The sequence below is a fragment of the Pollicipes pollicipes genome, unplaced genomic scaffold, assembly GCF_011947565.3.
Source record: "Pollicipes pollicipes isolate AB1234 unplaced genomic scaffold, Ppol_2.1 Scaffold_4881;HRSCAF=5763_pilon_pilon_pilon, whole genome shotgun sequence".
Lineage (NCBI taxonomy): Eukaryota > Metazoa > Arthropoda > Thecostraca > Pollicipedomorpha > Pollicipedidae > Pollicipes > Pollicipes pollicipes.
The window spans coordinates 45615702-45638046 of record NW_023596576.1 but is presented as its reverse complement, the minus strand read 5'-3'; the positions used below and the strand labels follow the sequence as shown (position 1 = coordinate 45638046).

At 56.9% G+C, this 22345-nt stretch overlaps 1 protein-coding gene across 1 annotated transcript in view; it reads right to left on the bottom strand.

Annotated features, from left to right (window-relative positions):
• Window positions 1-6610: 6610 nt before the first annotated feature.
• Window positions 6611-22345, bottom strand: part of Arp8 (Actin-related protein 8) — a 28096-nt gene continuing 12361 nt past the window's right edge. The window contains exons 8-14 of the mRNA XM_037222997.1: window positions 14221-14337; window positions 12836-12988; window positions 10394-10500; window positions 9495-9609; window positions 8779-8947; window positions 8056-8184; window positions 6611-7767 (exon numbers count right to left, since the gene is read on the bottom strand). Of these exons, the coding sequence (XP_037078892.1) occupies window positions 7595-7767; window positions 8056-8184; window positions 8779-8947; window positions 9495-9609; window positions 10394-10500; window positions 12836-12988; window positions 14221-14337 (963 nt within the window). The 3' untranslated portion in view covers window positions 6611-7594. The remainder of the gene's footprint in view (window positions 7768-8055; window positions 8185-8778; window positions 8948-9494; window positions 9610-10393; window positions 10501-12835; window positions 12989-14220; window positions 14338-22345) is intronic.

Below are 22345 nucleotides of genomic sequence, written 5' to 3'. Positions count from 1 at the left end.
CAGTGCTTCCTTCCTCAACAGTGGCAAGCTCTCACAATGGCAGCTACCACAATGATGTGGTAGCACTCGACTGCTGTCGAGATGCGAGCTATATTGTCCGGCATCGACGGACATACGTGAATGTCTGTCACGCCGAGCGCGAGCCGCGAGAACATTTGGTGGCGGGCATGACAGGTGTGGGGGGGAGGGAGTCTGAGGTGGGGTGCGCGTGCACTGTGCAGTTGGCCGGCTGCCACTGGCACGCGTTCTCACAAGAGCAAATTTATCGTGAGGAGCCGGTTGGTCAGCATACCAGGCAGAGATGTTAGCGCAAACTCGGCATGCTGTGACTCCGGTACGCCCGCCACCAACATGTACACACATGTGAGTCACAGAGCTAGGATGACGCGGGTGACCGGGGTATAGGCGGGATGATGGGTTCGGTCAGGCAGCACGAACGTCTGTCTCCCCGTGCAAGGTTGTACACCCTTAACATCGGGAGCCCACTTCCACCGTTTGGTTAGTGATGGTAGTTAAACGGAGGAAAAACGGAAATAGACGCGATGAAAAAGCAGCCGGCGAATTACACCGGCAGGGATACTGGCCCTGAGAGCCCCCTAGTCCTTAACTGATCCAAACAGACCGCAAGCATTCGACGCCCCACCGCGTTCACTCCAAGCAAACACATCCGTTGGCGCCCACGTCACCCCATTCATTATTGGCATTCCCGCAAGGGTAAGGCACTGTAACGCGGGTTCTCGTTGAGGTAAGTTAATTAAGTTAACGCATTTCAAACATCGAATGAAGCCACGTTCATGCCCTATTTAAAACATATCTGGTCAGTTTGTTATCAGCTTGGCACGGACATGGCTGAATGGGTCGGCATCCGACGTACAAAAAGCTGGACGACGACTCGTTACCTGGCCTGACCTCCAGGGTGACGGCTCCCTATCTGTGCGACACTCTCCCGCGTCTTGCCCACGACGGGGCGGTGCACCGCTCCTTCGGCGACGTCCTCCGCTTACAGCTTCCCACTGCTCCAGCACACGCCTTAGGCAGCGCCCCGTCCAGTGCGGAGACGTCCCCTCCAGCGCTTCTGCGCCCTCGCCTCCCGCCTGTCGGAGTGAGCTTTGCAAGGCACCGCCCCACGGCGCGTTCCTGAGATGTCTGGAGAGGTAGACGGCTCACCTGATAAGACGATGGAGTCCCTCAGCAGACAACGCGCGCCCGGCATGACCTGCGTTCACGCCTTACGGTCTTCGCGGCCGGCCCTGACTTGATATTTAGAATATCAAACACTTGCCCTGACTGCCTTCTTGGGATGTTAATTAACGTCCGCGGGTGTTCAAAGGTACTTCCTTAAAATGCGTCATCTTTCTCGTCAGCCCGTTTGACCACCATCCAGTGACAGCAGGAGCCGACGTTCCCTAGCGGTCTCCGGAGACTGCAACGCCGGGCGTCATGTTTTTACCTCTAAGAATTGCGAGCAAGCATGTTCATAACTAAATGATTTTTTTCGCTATTCAATTCTGAATGAAAGTGGAGCATTCCCAGACCAATGTGTTTTGGAAATGTCAATACACAACTCTGTTCCCATTTTGATCTACAATCTAAGTTCACGAAGTCGTCATGCATATCCATGTAAAGCCCTCCAAAAAATCCGGCGAGGCACCTCAGTGCTATCGGGTTAGAAACTCCACTGAACCATTGTTAAATTCAAAGCGCTGGAGGCTGATTCCATGAAATAATTTAACACGCGCTCGGGTGGGGGTCAAATTGATCCGCTCCCAAAGGTTTTTCAAAATGATTTCTGAATGGCGCGGCGTACCCGCGCCAAATTTTGCATAGCTGTAGACAATTGAGTAGCAGATCGTTTGGCATTAAAAAAAACCTAGATGAATCTTGTAAGGTCGCTGATCTATGGCAGGTCAAAGTCAGACCATGATCTCAGCGAAGGCAATTTCTTGAAAATCCTTCAATCCGATCCAGCAACGGAGTGTTAGACGTAGCCATACATCTGTGAGATGCTTTCTTAGGCAACACAACAGTTGAATGAGCAAATTACATTGACCTAAGGTCAGGTTTGAAGGTCACACCAAGGTCAAAACCAACCTGTTTTGTTACTCCAGGGCTTGCTGTATGGGATAGTTTCTGGTGCTCATTTCGAATTTGTCGGCAGCAGGAACCGCATTATACATCTTCCCTGGACTTATAAGAGGTCAAAATAGGTCACTGACTTAAAATGACCCAGGTCAACATTTTGTTTTAGGAACATACTGCATAGCGTATTCTTTGTCGCTTAGTCAAACGCAAAACTCAAAGCACTCTTGCATGATTTTGGTTACCTTGACCTTCAAAAGGTCAAACAAGATCTTTGACCTTGAATGAGCATGTGACCTTTTGCTTAGAAACGGTTAGCTAGGTTCTGGGGGCACTTTGGAGACCAACATGAAACTTGACCTTGTTTGACCTTTTTGACCCGAAGGTCATGATCTACGAACCTGCAAAGCTGACCTAAGTGAGTTCACGTACAGGTCAACACATCCTGTAAATTTGGTGTCTCTAGCTTTCTTAGTTCCCGAGATCTCAGGGGGTCAAATTGACCCCCACCACCCCACCCGAGCGAAGGGTATCTAGTCGGCCACTTGGGCGCGTGTTGACGCACAGCAATAAATAAACGTGGTGTTATTTATTTTTGTGCTGTGTTTGAAATATTTCTCGGCCGGAGTGATAGCGAAACCTCCAGTGTATGACAATCGCCAGTGCCGTACGGACTACCCCCAGAGTCCGACGGCAACCCACGCACTGACAGCAATATATATATATATATATATATATATATATATATATATATATATATATATATATATATATATATGTTGCTGTCAGTGCGTGGGTTGCCGTCGGACTCTGGGGGTAGTCCGTACGGCACTGGCGATTGTCATACACTGGAGGTTTCGCTATCACTCCGGCCGAGAAATATTTCAAACACAGCACAAAAATAAATAACACCACGTTTATTTATTGCTGTGCGTCAACACGCGCCCAAGTGGCCAACTAGATACCCTTCGCTCGGGTGGGGTGGTGGGGTCAATTTGACCCCCTGAGATCTGAATATATATATATATATATATATATATATATATATATATATATATATATGGATAGATAGATAGATGGATAGCTGGATAGATACATAGATATAATGCTTACGCATTTCATGAAGCGACCCAAATAAAGGTAGAGTAAGCCGTGCACAGAACGCTCTGGATTACCATTTTATGCTTGATATTTCATTAAATGCTGGGTACTGCCAGTGATCTTTCACCTCAAAGGACAGAACCAATTGCACTAACGTCTCAGGCGTTGGCCATGTGGTTCTTCTTTGTTGCAAGCATGCGTCTCGGTGGTCGATCATTGGGGTATATATTACCCTCATTGGGATATCTATACCGGTTCCCGCGGCCATGCCCGAGTCGTCCAGATTCCTCCCTCCAACACCTGGGGTTGGGTTCCTGAGGTGGTTGTTTGTTTGACCTGGCAGATGCCAGGCGTTCAGGCTTCTTGAAAAAAGCAGTCGGCGAAATCCAGGCAGACCAAAACTCATAGCTACTATGGGCCATTGACTCGAATTAGAGATTCTGACCAGCCTGTGCTCAGGCAGTATTTTGACATCTAAATTGTGGAGGCAAATTGTATTCCCAGTAGTGGCCCAAAAGTCCTGTCCGCTGGTGAAATTTCGCCTCGCCAGGGGAAAGGGTGTCGAAAGGGGCTGATCGTTTCAGGAAGCTGGGCGGCCTTATTTGCTGAGTGGTATAGACGAGTCGGAAAGGTAAGACTGTGCGCTAATAGAAAACAGCTGTAGGTGTATATCTACTTTATCAATAATGGCATTTGCTTATTTCCGGATTGTGTTTTGTGAATAAATAGCGAACAAAGTCCTCCCTCCCCCCCCCCCCAATCCTGGTCGTCGTGATTGCCTCCCAGTACTAAGTAAAAGTTTCTGAGCGTACCTTGAGCCTGCCCCCCCCCCCTCCCCTCATACTTTTTCGCTGACAGCGGAGGCATTGGATGTAGTTTGGGGCGAAAGATGTACCTTGGCGCGTGCGTGTCCTATGCGTGTTTCGGAGGGCAGATCAGAAAAGGCAGGGTGATATGAGTCGGTTGCCGTTCGCTTCCCATTCCGATGGAGATCGCACATGCAGCAACCACGCCGAACACAGACGGTTCGTCCACCGGTCTTGTCCTCGTTGATGTTACGTTAGTGGAAGCAGGCGATTATTTCCCTGGATGTTCTTTGTAAGGTGTGGTGTTTCTCGGGTACGTGCAGAAAAGTCTCGTTCCCCGTCCTTGTCCCCCGACCTCTGTGCGTAACTTTCGCTGCAGCCATCACACGATCAGCCTCCACTTCGCTCGCGAATTCCACCTCGATCCCCTCATCCCGCAATCTGTCGCACCGAACGACGCCGCCGAAACGATCACAGCCATTCTGCCCCTGGAAAGTGAGAGAGACGAGAGCCTCTTCTTATCACAATGAAACACCCAGATTCCGGGAGAGGGGTTATTCTCCCTTGCTTCATGGGATTAACGCAGTCCCTCCCTCTCTCGAGGTCGGATGCTTTTTTGGTGTGAAGATGTCATGCCGGTTTCGATAAATTTAGGCACCGAGGCTCCCCACCCACCTCGGAGCCCAGCCGGGAGACGGCCCAGCACTCCCGGGAGGTGGTCACACTTTGTTGCTTTAGAGCGCCAGAGGTGGTCTTCGCCAGGGCTAGCTCGGTGCTATAAGGGCGAACGACGCACTCGCGAAAAGGCAAGCGACACCTCCATACGGCCAGGTGTAGCCGGGGAGACCTCTCCCGGTTCTGAGCATGGCTCCGCACCCCGCCCATTAATCCCTTGAGCCGCCGTGTACAGTCAGTGGACAGCCGCGAGCAGCGCCAAGCCGCCGCGCACGGCCAGGTGCCCCCAGTGGAGAGCCGCGAGCAGCGCCAAGCCGCCGCGCACGGCCAGGTGCCCCCAGTGGAGAGCCGCGAGCAGCGCCAAGTCGCAGCACGAGCGACAGGCCGCTTAAGTTATGGGGCCCCACGGAGCCATAGAGTTAGGTATATCCGGGGACGCGGGGCCCTACGGGCCCCGCGCCCCGGATATCCTACGCGGAATGGGCGCTGGGACGTGCCGAGACTGACCCGCGCGGTGCGCCGGTCACATCGAGGCACAGAAGCCCACGTGCCGGCAGGGTCGCTAGGCTGTCCACGTTACCGCAGTCGGGTCCCAGGGCCACCACTCCCCCTGCGCCGGCTGAAGCCGGCACCCTGCCCGGTGGCGTGGAAAGACGGACGGATTTGGCTGGAGCGTGTCACCGAACGTGCGGCGATGGCAGATGCGGCGTCAGCGGCACCAGGGCGCGCGCGGCATAGCTAGTCTGCCACGTCAGCAGACAGGTTGCAAGTCAATCGGAGCCACGAATGAGTTGGCATTGAGAAGCGTTGGATTTCCAGCACGAAAGAGAAGTATTACGACATATATTAGAGTTGGAAATCCAACACGCAAGAGAAATATTGCGACATATATTAGCGTCAAGTAATGGAGTGGTACGTTGACAGCAGACGTCAGCTCTTGACACGTCGTGACATCTATCGAGGATCTTGGAAGCGCAGCTTCGGTGCAGTACCACTTGGTGGCTGGTGGATGACATGACTTGGCTGCATTAACAATGAATCAAATCCTATGAAAGAAGCATCATAAAAGTGATGTCTTTTTTCGAAACCAACAGTTCAGTACCTCTACGCTGACAGATTGACGAAGTTCTTTACGTCAACGCGTCATCAGGCATTTGCATGGACGTGCCTTTTAACACACAGGAATGCATCCTGAAGCCTGAATTGACAGCAGCCGGTATTGGCTAACCCTTCGGCTAATATGTGGGCACACCGGATTCAGCTCGTCACATGATTGTCCATCTACCAGTGCTCAGTAGTGTACCAGTACTCAGTAATCAGTTAATTTGTGCAAACGAGGCTTAGCCCACAAGTAACCGTCGGTCAGGCGACGCTCAGCCCATAAGTACCCATCGGTCAGGCGGGGCTCAGCCCACAAGTAACCATTGGTCCGGCGAGGCTCAGCCCACAAGTAACCATCGGTCAGGCGAGGCTCAGCCCACAAGTAACCATCGGTCAGACGAGGCTCAGCCCACAAGTAACCATCGGTCAGGCGAGGCTCAGCCCACAAGTAACCATTGGTCAGGAGAGGCTCAGCCCACAAGTAACCACTGGTCAGGCGAGGCTCAGCCCACAAGTAACCATTGGTCCGGCGAGACTCAGCCCACAAGTAACCATTGGTCCGGCGAGGCTCAGCCCACAAGTAACCATCGGTCGGGCGAGGCTCAGCCCACAAGCAACCATTGGTCAGACGAGGCTCAGCCCACAAGCAGCCATCGGTCAGGCAAGTCTCAGCCCACAAGTAACCATTGGTCAAACGCGGCTCAGCCCACAAGCAGCCATCGGTCAAACGAGGCTCAACCCACAAGCAGCCATCGGTCAGGCGAGGCGCGTCACTGAAGATCTCCAGACAAGCCACTGGCTAAGCCCGACGCGGCAGGGGACTTAATCAGAAGGCAAAACAATAGAAACCTATACAGCTCTGAATATATTCCATCACGTTCGTGCGGTGCTTGTCGCACGCAGCGCATCATACACGCTGAGACAAAGCGTGACAAAAAGGCTACTGTGTGGCCCATTTCCAGTCGTTCCGGAGCAATCCCAAAGCGGGAGGCAATCATCAATGCAAACAAAACGCATGGATAGTACAGTTAGCATTGGCAGTGACTGGTAAACTGCTGACAGTTTGTAACTTAATACGTTACCAGACGGCCGGATTGTGGCCGGCACAAGGAACGACATCGCATAGCGACCAGGCCTCAAGCACGGCACGCCTTACCGCATCACGAGCGTCCTGACGAGGCACCCACTGATGTCCTACAGGCTCCCTTGACCTCCCACCCCTCACAGGTGTCCCCTGATCTGCCGCTCCTCACAAGCGTCCCCTGACCTTTCGCCCCTCACAGGCGTCCTCCGACCTCCCACCACCCAGCGGCGTTCTTTGACCTTCCGCCCCTCACAGGCGTCCCCTGGTCCGTCGCTCCTCACAAGCGTCCCCTGATCTTCCGCCCCCCACAGGCGTCCCCTGGTCTGCCGCTCCCCACAAGCGTCTCCCGGCCTCCCGCCCTCACAGGCGTCCTCTGACCTCTCGCCCCTCACCGGCGTCCCCTGGCCTCCCGCCCCTCACAGGCGTCCCCTGGTCTGCCGCTCCTCACAAGCGTCCCCTGATCTTCCGCCCCCCACAGGCGTCCTCTGACATCCCGCCCCTCACCGGCGTCCTCTGACCTCCCGCCCCTCACAGGTGTCCCCTGGTCCTGCCGCTCCTCACAAGCCTCCCCTGACCTTCCGCCCCTCACCAGCGTCCCCTGGTCTGCCGCCATTTGCAGGGGTTTCATGGTTTGCCGCCGCTTGCAGGGGTTCCCGACGGTACGCCAATCGCCTCACAGGCATCGCCAAACCTTGCAAGCCTGCCGAAGTATCCCCCTCGGCTCACAAATGGTCCCCGATCTGAGCCTTCACCAGAAGAAGGCGGCCTTCTCGCGCAGAATGCGCACGCCAAGCGAGCGCCACTCGGAGGGTCGGATCCAGAGCTCGCTGGCTGACTCCATGCAGGCCATGATGCAGGCGCCCTTCCACGTCACCACCTGCGGATCCTGCTCGCGCGGCTCCGTCACGATCTCCATGTGCTCTGAAACGGTGCGGGCCGCGTCACGACGACACCCCGAACGGCGAGGACGGCCCTAATCTGTCCGCGAGCCGGACATCGTTTGCGGTCGAAGACATGCGGCAGTCAACCGAGCAGACGGTGCCATGATTGGCTGGCATACCGAAACACCTGACGTCACGGCCACCGCTAAGCCTCCGTGGGATTGCCCGGCCTGGTGATGCGGTCTAACGGCCGCCAGCAGGCGCCGGTGGTAAGCTGGACAGCTGGGGGGTCGTGGCCCGCACCGATGGCAAGCCGCCCGTCACGCACCTGGCCGGAACTGGTAGGGCACCTGCAGCGACAGCCGGTTGCGCAGCCAGTTGGCGAAGCCCGCGAACTTGGCACCGCCGCCCACCACCACCACGCACGAGTAGAACTTGCGTTTCAGCTCGTCACTGCCTGCGCACGGCGTGACGTGGCGGGTCAGGCGGGCGCGGCCGACGGCTCGGAGCGAACCAGCAGGACACACGGCTGACCAGCCGGACACACGGCTGACCATCCGGACACATGGCTGACCAGCGGGACACACGGCTGACCAGCGGGATACACGGCTGAGCAGCGGGGCACATGGCATGGAGCGGACCAGCGGGACACACAGCTGACCAGCGGGACACACGGCTGACTAGCGGGACACAGCTAGCCAGCGGGACACATCGGCTGCCCGGGAGACCGGCAGGTGGTGGGGAAGGGGTGGACAGACACATTAGTCTGCATAAGCGGGTAAAGTACGGTGATGACCTAAATGAGGCAGAAACGTCCCTTTCTATCGCGCCAATGCTGTCTTTCAATGCGCCATCTATGTCACTCCATCATAATAGCACATCAAAGCTCATCAATCTTGCTCGTGCGACAGAGCTCATCAGGAAGCTCTTATATGGGCTCTGGTCTGCTTTATCAGGATGAATGACGACGGCATTAAGGATGGCCGGCATGCGTAGCTGCGCTGCAAGCTCGATAGCGTGGGGAGATAAAGGTCATCCATTGAATTTGTACCACATTGGTCCACGCTCTGCAGAATTGCTTGGTCCAGACTTAGCAGCCTGTCGATCTTGATCTGGCCGTTGGCGTCTAGTGATTGGCTTGGCTCCATGACGTCAACGTCATCGTCCAGCTGCGATTGGTCCACAGGTTCGCTGGCTGCGTCTTGGGTCTCACGCTTGCGCTGAAATAGAGCACCACCGCGATGCATCTCGCCAAACCAGACAAAAACAGGGATCAATACATACATTGATCGCGAGCTGAAATTGCACACACATACTTGTATGTGACATTCAGCATCTTTGTGATATGTTTGCAAACGTGTCACAAAAATGTTTAATTTGTTGCAAATTAGGAACTGTGCAAAATTACGCACGAACATGTTGGAAAAGATGATTCATTAGAGGACAAAACAACAGCGTCTGTCCCATTTGACAAGCAGTCTGACACCTATCGAGAACAACCATCCTTAGCTCCAAAAATACTTGTCGTTACGCAGTATGACAACGATCTCAGGCAAACGACCCCTCAGTAGCCTGCCCCTGCCGACGGCACGCGACACGCCGCAACAGGCGCCGCCGGCCCGGCAGCCGCACGGCCACGTCCGGCCGCTCGGGTCGCCCACCGAGGACACGCAGCCGCACGTACCCCGGTCTCGCGCAGGTACGCGGCGTCCAGCGGGTCGTCCCGGCCGCTCGGGCCGCCCACCGAGGAAACGCGGCCTTACGTACCCCGGTCTCGCGCAGGTACGCGGCGTCCAGCGGGTCGTCCGGGTCACCCCGGTACGGCTCATGTAGCCGCACCTGCTTCGGCCCCGTCAGGTGAAACAGCGCCGGGTGGAAGTAGCTGAAAGCGACCGGGCGCTGGCTCTGAGTCCGCACCGTCTGGGACAGCGGCCGGCCGGCACACGGCGCGCAGTTCGGGACGTGCCCCTGGCGGGGCGGGGCAGCTTCGCCCCACTGACCTTTCCCCACCGCGCGTACAATGGATGTGCGAGAAATGCACATGAAGGACATCTCGCGCGACTGTAGACGCACCGACGGACACTGAGCATAACCCCATGACGTTTACATCGTCAGCACGACATACAGGCCCGGTGAGCCATCCAGTCGTTGAGCAATGCCACCAAACAGAGGCGAGACGCAGCGGAGACAGAGGCCCGCACGGGCGGCGGACGCGCAGATTTCGCCGCTGTTCTTCTCTGAGACGAGCTGCTCGGTGGCGACCGCCAGCTGATGCCGACCTGATCAGGTCAGCTGCCCAGCTGATACCGACCTGATAAGATCAGCTACCCGGCTGATGCCGACCTGATCATGTCAGCTGCCTAGCTGATACCAACCTGATCAGGTCAGCGGCCCAGCTTATACCGACCCGATCAGATCAGCTACCCGGCTGATGTCGACCTGATCAGGTCAGCTGTCTAGCTGATACCGACCTGGTCAGGTCAGCTGCCCAGCTGATGCCGACCTGATAAGATCAGCTACCCGGCTGATGCCGACCTGATCAGGTCAGTTTCCCAGCTGATGCTGACCTGATCAGATCAGCTGTTCGGCTGATGCCGACCTGATCAGGTCAGCTGCCCAGCTGGCGCCGACCTGATGAGGTCGGGCCGCCGGCGCTGCCAGCTCACCTCAGCGGGGCGATGATGCACTCGTCACCCAGCTGCAGAGTGTACTGCAGCGAGGCGTGGTGCGGCTTACTGACGCGAAACGTGTGCTCCTGCGGCCCGCACGTGTCCTGCGGGCCCCACCGCCAGGTCAGGTCACGTCAGGTCACGTCAGATAACATCATAACACCAGGTAGGATAGCATCAGGTAAACCGGGTCATACCGACACCGAACATCAGGTAAACCAGGACAGGGAAGACGATTTTAGGACAGTCAGGCCACGGCAGGCCACAGAGACACGGGCGCCGGGTCCGGTTGGATGGGTGCGTGTCCCGGTTAGTGCACACGTCACGCCAGGTAGCCAGGCGCGGCCAGGGTCTGCGAGTGTCAACACAGCACGCGTCACCCCGGTGCCGGTTAGGCAAGACCTGTCAACACCGGGCCCTGCTTTGCCAGGTTAGCAGTTGCGTGGTGTGTGTCATTGGGGCTTCACGATGCACTCAGCTGCTGAGGCTACATGGCGTCGCCTGCCTCTCACCCTGGCAGGAAGGGCGGGCACCGCGGGGAATCGAACTCCGTACCTCACGCGCAGTGGTTAACGCAGACGCAGACGCAGACGCGTTAACCACTACACTACCGGCACCCTAGCAGCTGTGTGGTGATGCTGGAACATGTTGCCATTGCCCGGGCGACACCGACACCAGACGTCGGTCTCGGCAGATGAGGCGGGTCGCACGGTCACGTCAAAGGTCAGAGTAGGTCAGAACCTGACCCCGCTCTCGGCAGATGAGGCGGGTCGCACGGTCACGTCAAAGGTCTGAGTAGAGCAGAACCTAACCCCGCTCTCGGCAGATGAGGCAGGTCGCAAGGTCACGTCACAGGTCAGAGTAGGTCAGAACCTGACGCCGGTCTCGGCGGATGAGGCGGGTCGCACGGTCACGTCAAAGGTCTGAGTAGAGCAGAACCTAACCCCGCTCTCGGCAGATGAGGCAGGTCGCACGGTCACGTCAAAAGTCAGGGTAGAGCAGAACCTGACCCCGCTCTCGGCAGATGAGGCGGGTCGCAAGGTCACGTCACAGGTCAGAGTAGGTCAGAACCTGACACCGGTCTCGGCAGATGAGGCGGGTCGCACGGTCACGTCACAGGTCAGAGTAGGTCAGAGCCTGACGCCGGTCTCGGCAGATGAGGCGGGTCGCACGGTCACGTCACAGGTCAGAGTAGGTCAGAGCCTGGCCTCCGTCTCGGCAGATGAGGCAGGTCGCACGGTCACGTCACAGGTCAGAGTAGGTCAGAACCTGACGCCGGTCTCGTCAGATGAGGCGGGTCGCACAGTCCACAGTCACAGGTCAGGTCAGCACCCGATCCCGGTCCCGTCAAGAGAGCCCGGAGCAGGGGACGTCGGCGCCCCGCCGTCGGCCAGCGCGCGCCGGCAGCGGCGACCGACGTTGTGTAGCCTCTGCCGGACCGGGGCACCTCCACTCCACCACCGCAAGCACGGACGGCTCCGGATGTGTGACGGGTTCGTCGGGTTCGGGGTGTTAGCTACCGTCCTGTCCCGCGTCCCCGTCCCCGTACGCCACAGGAATGCTTCCGGTGCCCCGTGTGCCCCACACGACTTTTATAAACAAGCGTGAAGGGAAGGAGATGTTGACGACGTCATTGGGGTAGGCGTGCGTATGGTTAACCGAGACCTAGAGGCTGGTCCGTGGTACGCAATAACCTGCACTACAGGTCACCGACCATGCTTCGGGAGGCGCGTGCGCTTCCACAGTCAATGACGGTTAATCGATGGCGCGTCTATTAATACTCAGATTGCGATGCTTCGAGCATACCACGCCGGTATATGTGCAGATGTGAGCATACCACACCGGCGTATGTGACGATGTCCCGAGCATACCACGCCGGTGTATGTGCAGATGTGAGCATACTACGCCGGTGTATGTGCAAATGTGAGCATACTACGCCGGCGCATGTGCAGATGTGAGCATATCACGCCGGTGTACGTACAGATGTCGTGAGCATACCACACCCGTGTATGTGCAGATGGGAGCACACCACGCCGATATATGGGCAGATGTGGGCATACTACGCCGGTGTTGCGCAGATGCGAGCAGATCACGCCGGTGTATGTACAGATGTCGTGAGGATACCATGCCGGTGTATGTGCAGATGTGAGCATACCACGCCGGCGTATGGGCAGATGTGGGCATACCACGCCGGTGTGTATACATATGTCGTGAGCATGCCACGCCAGTGTACGTGCAGATGGGAGCATACCACGCCGGTGTATGGGCAGATGTGGGCATACTACGCCGGTGTATGTGCAGATGTGGGCATATCACGTCGGTGTACGTACAGATGTCGTGAGCACATCACGCCGGTGTATGCACAGATGCCGTGAGCATATCACGCCGGCGTATGTGCAGCTGTGAGCATACTACGCCGGTGTATGTGCAGATGCTCACCAGGTCGACATGACAATAAGTTTCCTTGAGTTTGTGCAGCAGAAGTGCATCTAGTCGAGACGTTGACATGCATTGTTTGTAGGGAAAAGCGCTCTTTTTCAGGAGCCAGTAGAAGGTCTGCGTAACATCACTGCCGCCATATTCCAAGTGAATCTGCAAAACAAAAATCGAAATAGTGCACAGACAACGCGCTGGCCAATCCTCACAGAACTAGCTGGGGTCACCCCACCATAGTACTTCCAGGCACCGGCGTATCCAGAGAACTGGTGTTGACGTCATTAAGTATGGGGAATCCACGGTAAGACAGAGAAGCAAACGGCACGGGAATTCCAACAGCATACTCTCACCGAAATCAGCAAGGCAGAGGGCATGACAGTCAACTCACAATCAACATACAGAAATAGTCAGAGACCAGTCTGTCGTTCCGGTTCATCTCGAGTTAGAGCCAGCGGCTATTCAATACCCATTTGTTTCCAATGACCGAATTTGTACGGAAGGCCAAAGATCAGACCAAAGTCACACAGCACATCTAGGCACATCAGCACATATGTCGAGAACTTTTGCACATCTAAGACAGGACATGCAATGGATTTGAACGGTGCTAAAACTGCAAGCGATATTGGGTCCACGCAACGTTATGAAAACATACCATTGCCGGACGCACTGGCGGATACGACTGCCTGAGAATGCCAAATGAATAAAAAATGAGACCTGACTATGACACCGGAGATAACCCGGTGCTTCAACTAAGCGTACGAACATGCCGTGGGACCCGAGTGTTGATCATATTCTTTCATCATTCGCGGTAATGGTTCGACCGGGTTCCCCAGATTTACCGCGACTTTCACCACCATCTCCGCGGTATTGAGTTGCTTCGGTCTCCGCAAGGTGTCGTCCGAATCGATCAGGGGCGGGACCAAGCGCCTGCATTTGATCGGTTTTATGTGAAGACGGTCCGACCATACGTGCACATGAATGGATGCGCTTGAAATGCTTCCGAAAGTGTGACCTTTAGCATGACGACTTTAATATTCTGCACTTAAGCCAGTTTTTCAGTTCACTGTCGTGGCGCAAACGGCGGATGAAATTAAAAAATGTGGGAAATGAAAAAGGAGGGGCATACCATGTACCTCCTTTCACCGCGCATACGTTACGTGCCGACGAAGTGTATCAAAAACAGGGATCGCGTACTGGGTGATATTCAGGGAACGCAGACCTAATCATACAACAGCGATTTGGGGGTGGTATATATATATATATATATATATATATATATATATATATATATATATATATATATCAGCCAGCACGCGAGGTCATCGTCGCTGCAGGGTTGACCTGAGGTGAGAGGTCGCCGCCGTTAGCAGGAGCCGGCGGCGACTCACCCGCGTCTCCCGGATCGACATGCCGTCCTCCACGCAGGAGATGGACGTCTTCTGATCGCCGATGTCGACAATGCAGGCCGCTGGCGAGCCCGAGCCGAAGGCGGCAGCCACATGGTCCTGAGGCAGAGGTGCCATCAGTCACCATGGTGATGACAGTGACACGTTCGGTTTAGAGGCTCATCGGCAGCTACGGCCGTTTGGCGCCAGCGGTGACCAATGAGCCAGCCAGGATAAGATGGAATACGATAATGGGGCGTCCGAAATTCGGCGCGCGGAAAGTGGAACAGCAGTAGTCTGTAGCACGCAGACCGCCATCGTTAGTTGCCCTGGACCTCAGATCCCAATGAATCTGACGTTAACCAGCCCGCTTCGACGCGTGACAAGCGTACTCCGCCAAAAGACGGGCATGCCATGTAATAATAATATCCAAAATGGGGTCGAGTCATGTCAGGTCGCCAGGTTGGGGAAAGCCAAGCTATGCCAGGGAGGCCGTTGTAACGTGAGTTGTAGCGAGGTAAGCAAGTTGTAAGTTGTAAGTTACAAGGCGAGTCATCGTCACATTGTAGGTCATATTACACCATGGCGAAAGCTCAGAGAGAGCATTCGAAAAAACTTTCAAATCGAAATAAACGTGGAGCAGCATCAGTTAATCATTTCTACATCATCCTCGAGTTTGCATCCTCATTCCTCATCAGTTCTAACCATCCTTGAAATACCTGAGGTGGGCTTTCGACAGAACCCTTCGGCCCGGAACGGGTTCAACCGTAAAACATCGAGCACACAGATGCCAACACTGCAAACAGCTTTCGAGGGTGTCTGCACAGTAGATGGTGGTGTGTCACCACTTGCTGGCGTAAGTGTACGTCGGCTTTTGTTCGGTCCGCTCAGCGCCGAGGGGTCTCCCCTCCCCCTCCTCCTCCTCCCGCCCCCAGACTCGGCGAGCCGGCCAGGCCGCGACCGGGGCGGCGCGCTCCAGCAGCACACCAACACGGTAGCGAAGCGCCTCCCACCGTACGTGGGGGTGGCTGCCGTGGTCGCCCTGTCCGCCGGTCCGGGGGGGGGGGGGGCAGCGACCACTACGGCCTCCGACCTTTAGCCGGGGCTGGCCGGGGCGGGGCGGGGCGAAGCGGGGCGGGGCGGGAGATGCCGCGTGTGAGCGCTGCCGCTGTCCGCGTCGCCGGCCAGTCCCCGACGACCTGCCACCACGGACGGCGGCGGACGGCGTCCTGCCCTGCTCTGCCCTGCCCTGCCCTGCCGCGCACCTCGCCTCCCGCATCACCCAGACAGCAGGTGAGGCCCGACAGCACGGCACGGCCGGGAGCGGGCCGGCCCGCCGGACCCACCACGGGCGATGCTGTACCGGTGACACCGTCTGCACACCGGTGGTGCGTAACGCAGCCGCCAGTGCGGTACAAACGCCAGTGGTGCCGACGAGTACATGTGCGATGGACGTGCTCGTCTTTTGATTGGCAACAATTCGCGTTGTCTAGTCTCAGCAGCCAGGGTTGGTAACTGCATTGCAGCAGGCGACCTGCGCTACCTTACCCAAGCGCCATCACTATGCATTTGAGTTGCGGCAAACTGAGGATTATTTCAATATTCCAAGGACGGTAACACACCTGCACGAGCCTCTCCAATCAAGCACAGGTACGATGGCCCGGGCCTGCGGCAGCTATTGTGGGAGCTGACCGCAATGTGGCTGCAGTCCTGGGCTCGTGCCGCGATACGCTGGTCCTATCTCAATAGTGCGCGGCATGCGTCTGAGCGGAGAAGCCTTAGCCTGAGCCCGGGGTCCTCGTGTCTTGAGTACGAGTTACCTCTCTAGGATCGCCATGGGTCGTAAACCAGCCCTTCACCACTTGACCTCTGGCGAGACAACATCGCGCTTCGTCAGTCATTAAGTTTGGCTTGTGGCTGAGCCTGATTTTGATGCGAGCTGTCCAGAATACCTGAATCCGAGTCTATTTCAGCTTCCACAGGCTTGAATTTTAGTTTAAGTACGAGTTCATCGTTGGTGTTACTTGGTGGGTGGGACTCTGAGTTTCAGTCACCTGTGAAACGGATCCGTCCACTTAAATTGGAACACCAAAGGTTATGGGTCCGAAATCGACTGCGAGCCGGGTCGGACTCAAGCCAGTTCCTGGACAGAGCGTTGCGTTACAGCTAAACGACGATTAAACCAACCACGTGAAAACGTCAAGCATAATCTGTCCCAACCGTGGTAATGCTTTTTCATGCCATGTCGTGGCATGAAAAAAAGCACTTGTTTGTGCGTAAAAGGCCAAAACAATGGCCTTTCATGCACAAACAGCCCTTATGTTCCCTGCAGCTATCCTTACACTTGTGGAAGTCCACGTACGTCATGGAGCAGTGGAATTCGTCATTTTTTATACGGAGTAAGGGTGTAGAAATAGCCCGCCACGCAAGCGATGCAATTCTCTGCTGGGAAATAACACTGTCGGCGACACGGAAAAAACGCCCGCGGCGTCATAGGAAATATGATGAGTATGCCCCTGATGGTTCGCAACGACCAGGGAATGACGGGACACACGGGAAAAGGCAGAGGGAGAGAGATAGGGGGAGCGAGAGAGGGAGAGCGACAGAGAGACAGAGACAGAGACAGAGACAGAGACAGAGACAGAGACAGAGACAGAGACAGAGACAGAGACAGAGACAGAGACAGAGACAGAGACAGAGACAGAGACAAAGACAGAGACCGGGACAGAAACAGGGACAGAGACGGAGACAGGGACAGAGGCATAGAGACAGAGACAGGGACAGAGACAGAGCCGGAGACAGAGACAGAGACAGAGGCGGCGACAGAGAAAGAGACAGAGACAGAGACAGAGACAGACACAGAGACAGAGACAGGGACCGAGACAGGGACAGGGACAGGGACAGGGACAGAGATAGAGACGGAGACGGAGACGGAGACAGAGACAGAGGCAGAGACAGAGACAGAGACAGAGACAGAGACAGAGACAGAGACAGAGACAGAGACAGAGACAAAGACAAAGACAGAGACAGAGACAGAGACAGAGAAGGGGGCAAGTGTAGAGAAGAAAAGAACGGGAGAGAGAGGGAAAGGGGTGGGAAGAGATAAAACATGCAGCTAACAATCCAGGAACACAACAGCGGAAACGACTCCAGTGCCAGGAGTGGGGAAAAACAACGGAAGTGCTACAGGAATAGTATTAAGTAACCATTGCTAAAATTATGCCACAACTGTTCAGTCACCACTGCAATGCATCGCGCCATACCAAAATAAGTAATGATGTTTTCGTTATCCATCTGGAAAGGCAGAGAGCAATACATTGGCTTGACTGGATGTAATCATGACCTGTCCAATCATTTTTACGTGAAAAGGTGTAACAACTGGTTGCGTGTTAGATTGAAAGTTTATGCAGGCGAAGGTTGTATTGGCATTCCCTGACAAGGAAGTTCTTACGGTAAAAATGGATTTACACCAGCATAAATCGGGTAAAACAGATCACAATCAACAGACTGAAGCAACAATATTTCGGGGGAGAGGGTCAATAACACACCCCGTGTCAAACACATATCACAGCTGCCAACCAGACATTTCACAAAAAGTCCCATCACTTACTTCTAAGCAACGTCGCACGTCTTGCGCATCTCACCCCGCCATGTGGTAAAACCCGGTAACACGTAAATTGATGCAATGGGGACACGCGAGCCCACTGGCCGCACGAGGAGGACCGATGTCACGCTGCGGGCATGGGAAGTCCAGTGGTGGTCGACGGGGGAGGGGGAGCCCGCGACCATGGCCGGGGGCTTCTGTGGCAGAGGCCGCCACCTGTCAGCCAGTCATCCCGTCCCACGCTGGTTCTGCGCACCAGATCAGCTGTCGGCGCCGGTAGACGAGGTGAGACATTCACGACTGCCCCAGGAGCACCAGCGCAGCCGCTGACCCAACAGGCAGCTAGAGGGGTGGGCTCCATCGAAAAACTGCGCCGCTTTATCCCCATCGTTAAGACATTTGCCATTGCGCACTGGGTTCATCCTCCGCGCTGCAACAATTTTGCGAAGTTTGGGTTCAACACAGGACCTTTAGAAGGGAGTCGTGCTTTCGAAAATGTGCAAGATGTCCTGATCATGACGGCATTTTCGGTCGTAGCTGACCTCGTTACGACGAAGTCAGCTGGCTAAAAACATTGCAGGGGTCAAGATTTGCTGTTTCCCCAGTATCCGTTAGCGTTATATTCGTATCTTTTTTGGATCAGAACATCCTTAAATACTAGAAATATATTTTTAAGGACCCGAACTTCCGCTTTATTCTATGGAAACTGATTTATTAGACTTCTCAGTACAGCTCAAGACTTGTCAGTAAGCGCACACTGTCAAAAGATGCAATTTCAGGGTCCGTGAGTTTCCGCGACAGAGGATAACGGAACGCTCAATTTCGCAGCGGCGGCTGTAAAGCCGTTAAGTGACGGTAACGCGGAAACGGTTCCCCGCTCGAGTATCAACACATGAGCCGCATACGCAGTTATTCGTACCATATCATGTGACCACATAACAGGTCTGGATTGTCTCAAAAGTACGCCATTGACGTCATAACGATGCTGTTGACCACCGCCCGTGGATGGAGCTCCGCGCATCTCTTTGAGAGTGTCTTACGTCCAACTGCTGTCATCCGACAGACACATCCGCGAGGGCTGTGTGGTGGGACAGAAACTCATCTGAACCATGCCATGACCTGCCATGACCCACCAAAACACCAGATGACCTTCCGACTGCCGCGACAAACATTCGACCCAACTCAACCTTTCCAGCTCTCCCACGGTGGGTGAGAGCCGTCTCGCCTGCACGCCTCCGAAGCCAGCAAAACTAGCTAAGCCCTCAGCTTCCTGCGGCGCTTGTCAGCAGCTACCTAGCGCGCGATTTTCACACCGGCAGTCTTGCGCTGCGTCTCCCTCCACTTCTCACCTCTCCAGAGGTCAACAGGGTCCGCGTCGCACCAGGCGCTGCACGGAGCGGCCCCCCGCGCGTGACGTCACAAACACGCAGCCCAGCCGGCAGCCCACCTTCAGGTTAAAAGCGCAAGTGTATGCATGGCCTGGCGGTCATGCCAAGGGCAAACACCCGCCACGGTTTATACGTGTTAACCACGCCTAATGTATGTTTGCGCAGGCGTCCCCAAGGTCTACATTCCACCCTGGACGAGCTGCTGCGATGCGGCGGCTCCGTGGTCGACGGCAAGCTCGGGACCGTCTCAGTCCCCGGGGATCGAGGGCTGGTGCCCGGCAGCGTTTCCCTTGCTCCTGTCAGCTGATGCAATGACGACACGCCGGTCAGCCGCGCGGCCGCCTTCTGACTGGGAGGTCTCGGGGTCAGCTCGCAAAGGCGGCGTTTCCACTGGCTCCCGATGGACAGCGCGGCACTCTCCGCGCCGTTGCGGGCCAACTGACAGCCAGGAACGGCGCGTGTTTCAGACCGGCGCCCGCTGAGTGAGACGATGCTGCCGATACGCTGCTGGAGCGGCGTGTGGCCACTGCTGGTGCTGGCGCTGGCGCTGGGGGCGGCCGGGGCGCCGCTGGAGCTGGATCAGCGCCAGGGTAAGCTCCGCGGCGGGACAGCGGGCGGCGGCAGTACTGACGGCCGGCCGCAGCGGGCACGACCCAGACCTCTGGGTATGTCATAGCGCGGGCTCGTGACCTTGACAGCACAAACTAAAGAGCATGTCTCGTCTCTGGAGCACCTTTAAATACATTGTAGGCTGAACCGCGCATACTTTCAATGAGAAGTTGGCGAGGCCGCTCCTGACGGCTGCAAGCGGGCGGGCCATTGTGCTAAGCTCAACCAAAGCGGTCAGAGCAGAACTCAGAACCCATAATCATTCGGTGAAGCCAGAGATGAACACACTCTTCTGTGCCGCCATGCACCACATTGTGGGCCCCCGCTGTGCGCGGTTGCTGCCAGTGAGCGCCGCGCCTCTCTCTCCAAAGATGAGATGGACCCGGTGGAGCAGCTGGTGGTGCGGTTCGCGCCGCTCCTCTACCTGCACCCGGACGAGCGCTGGCAGCCCGGCGACGTCGAGACCTTCCTCAGCAACGTGAAGGTGCTGGACGCGGCGGGCAGCCTGCTGCCGCTCGCCAACGGCACGCTGCCGGGCGGCCCCGACAGCCAGGAGCACCACCTGGTCGCCCCGCTGCCGAGAGGTGGGTGGGCCGGCGGCGCGCCAGAGCCGAGTGCTGTCCGCGCCGCGCGTCCCGCGTGGACGCGTGCGTTTGGGCTGAAGACGTCCGTGATGTAACACGTGGCTCCCGTGTGGGGTTTGGATAACCCCACAACGTTGTGTGACAGAAAGGGAGAGCACACTTACGGTTTGGAGTCATGGTTCGGAATCAGAGTCATGGTTCGGAGTCAGAAAATCGACGAGAGGACGATGGCCCGAACAATAACCCCGTCCGTGATACTAATACCTGGTCCTAATCCTTCGGCACAACTGAAACTGCTGGCTGTTCTTTAGCAAGGCAGCCGTACACACAAACTAAGTTCTGTTACCACAAAAGTTACTCTGTACTCTGGACCATGAATGGGCCGCAGGGTCAGGTGAGACAAACCAACACTACTTCTGCGGCGTGTCGCGGGCGGCAGCCGGCGGCGCACACAAACATTGCTCCCGTGCAGAGCGGCGTCTCGAGTCAGAGGTCAGTGACAGTCAGCCGTTGCCAGGCGACCGGTCTGCAAAACTAACGGGCTCGGCCTGACCCGCCTGGACCCGAGCACCTCCGAGCACGCTCTCCCGGTCAAACAGGCGGGACGACCGTCCACGGGCGGGTCGCCGGGGCTGTCGGCCGCCTAACGCCCAGCCCCGCCCCGCCGCCCTCCGGGCCGCCGCACGGGCCGCCCAGCGAGCCCCCGCTCATGGCCGACGCGCGACCGATTTCCGATGGGCGCGCGGCACTTTGGACCTGCGCAGCGCCACGCCAGGCGCCGCGGAACGCTGACGCACGGCCTAAAGTCCGGCCGGCGGCTGTTGATCTTCAGACGTCACGGTCGGCGCCGCGCCGCCCAAACAGGCCACGCGCCGGCCCTGTGTGTGGCGCCCCGGCGCCCGCCACGGCCACCTGTCAATGGGCCGCGCAGGGGCGGGCTGTGCGCCGCGCGCGTCCGCCGCACCGGCCCAAACAAACACCGGACCGTATTCTTCAGACGGCCAGCCGCAGAAACGAGTTGGGCTTGATAGAGAACAGACGCCAGCTGTACCACACATCTGTCTCGACCCGGTGCTACTCATGTCCCAGCTCGCAGGCTTTATCCCCGGCCCATCCACCCACTCCTCCCCTCCCCCTACCCATCCACCGGGCTGGACTGTGACGCTACCAACCCCGGCAGGCCTGGGCACGCCGCAGGTGGAGCACGCCCCGTTCCTAGCCGGCACCGAGCCGGACGCGGCTCCGGTATACGCCGCCATCACACGCTGCGACCCGCTGGCCACCAACAGCATCCAGCCGGAGCAGGCGCCGCCCTCCTTCCACGCCACCTACTGGACCTTCCACCCGTTCAACGAGGGCAAGCGGGCCGCCGGCCGGCTCTGGGGCAACCACGTCGGCGACTGGGAGCACCTCAGCATCAGGGTGCAGGTCGGTGGGGCGCCAGGGGCACGCGCCTCTGGGTCACGCTCTCTTCCCTTCGGCTCGGTCGGCCGGCAGGAGATGGCGCCCAGAGCGCACAATCGCCCCGCATATCCAGAGCTTTTGTCCGTGATGACCCACAGCAACGTACGCAGCTGGTTGGAAATGTGTCCAGGTGCGGCAGTGAGCAGCACTGTCCCGTTTGTTGCCTTCCTCGACATTGCGTCTACTCCGGCTCCCCTCGCCCGCGTGATCCCCCTCCCCCGACCATTCCCTGACTGTCGCCCCTGACTGTCCCCTCTACCGCCACAGGACGGGGAGCTGGTCGAGCTGTTTCTGTCGGCGCACGATTTCGGTGCCTACTACACCCTCAGCGAACAGACGGGCACCTTCAACTTCAGCGAGCACCGGTCAAGAGGCACGTTCGAACCCAGCGTCGAGTACCCGCCAAACGTGAGTTTCGCGTGCTGGCCGCCGGGCCGCTCCAGCTGCCTGCGGGATCGGCGCCACAGGCTGTGGGAGTT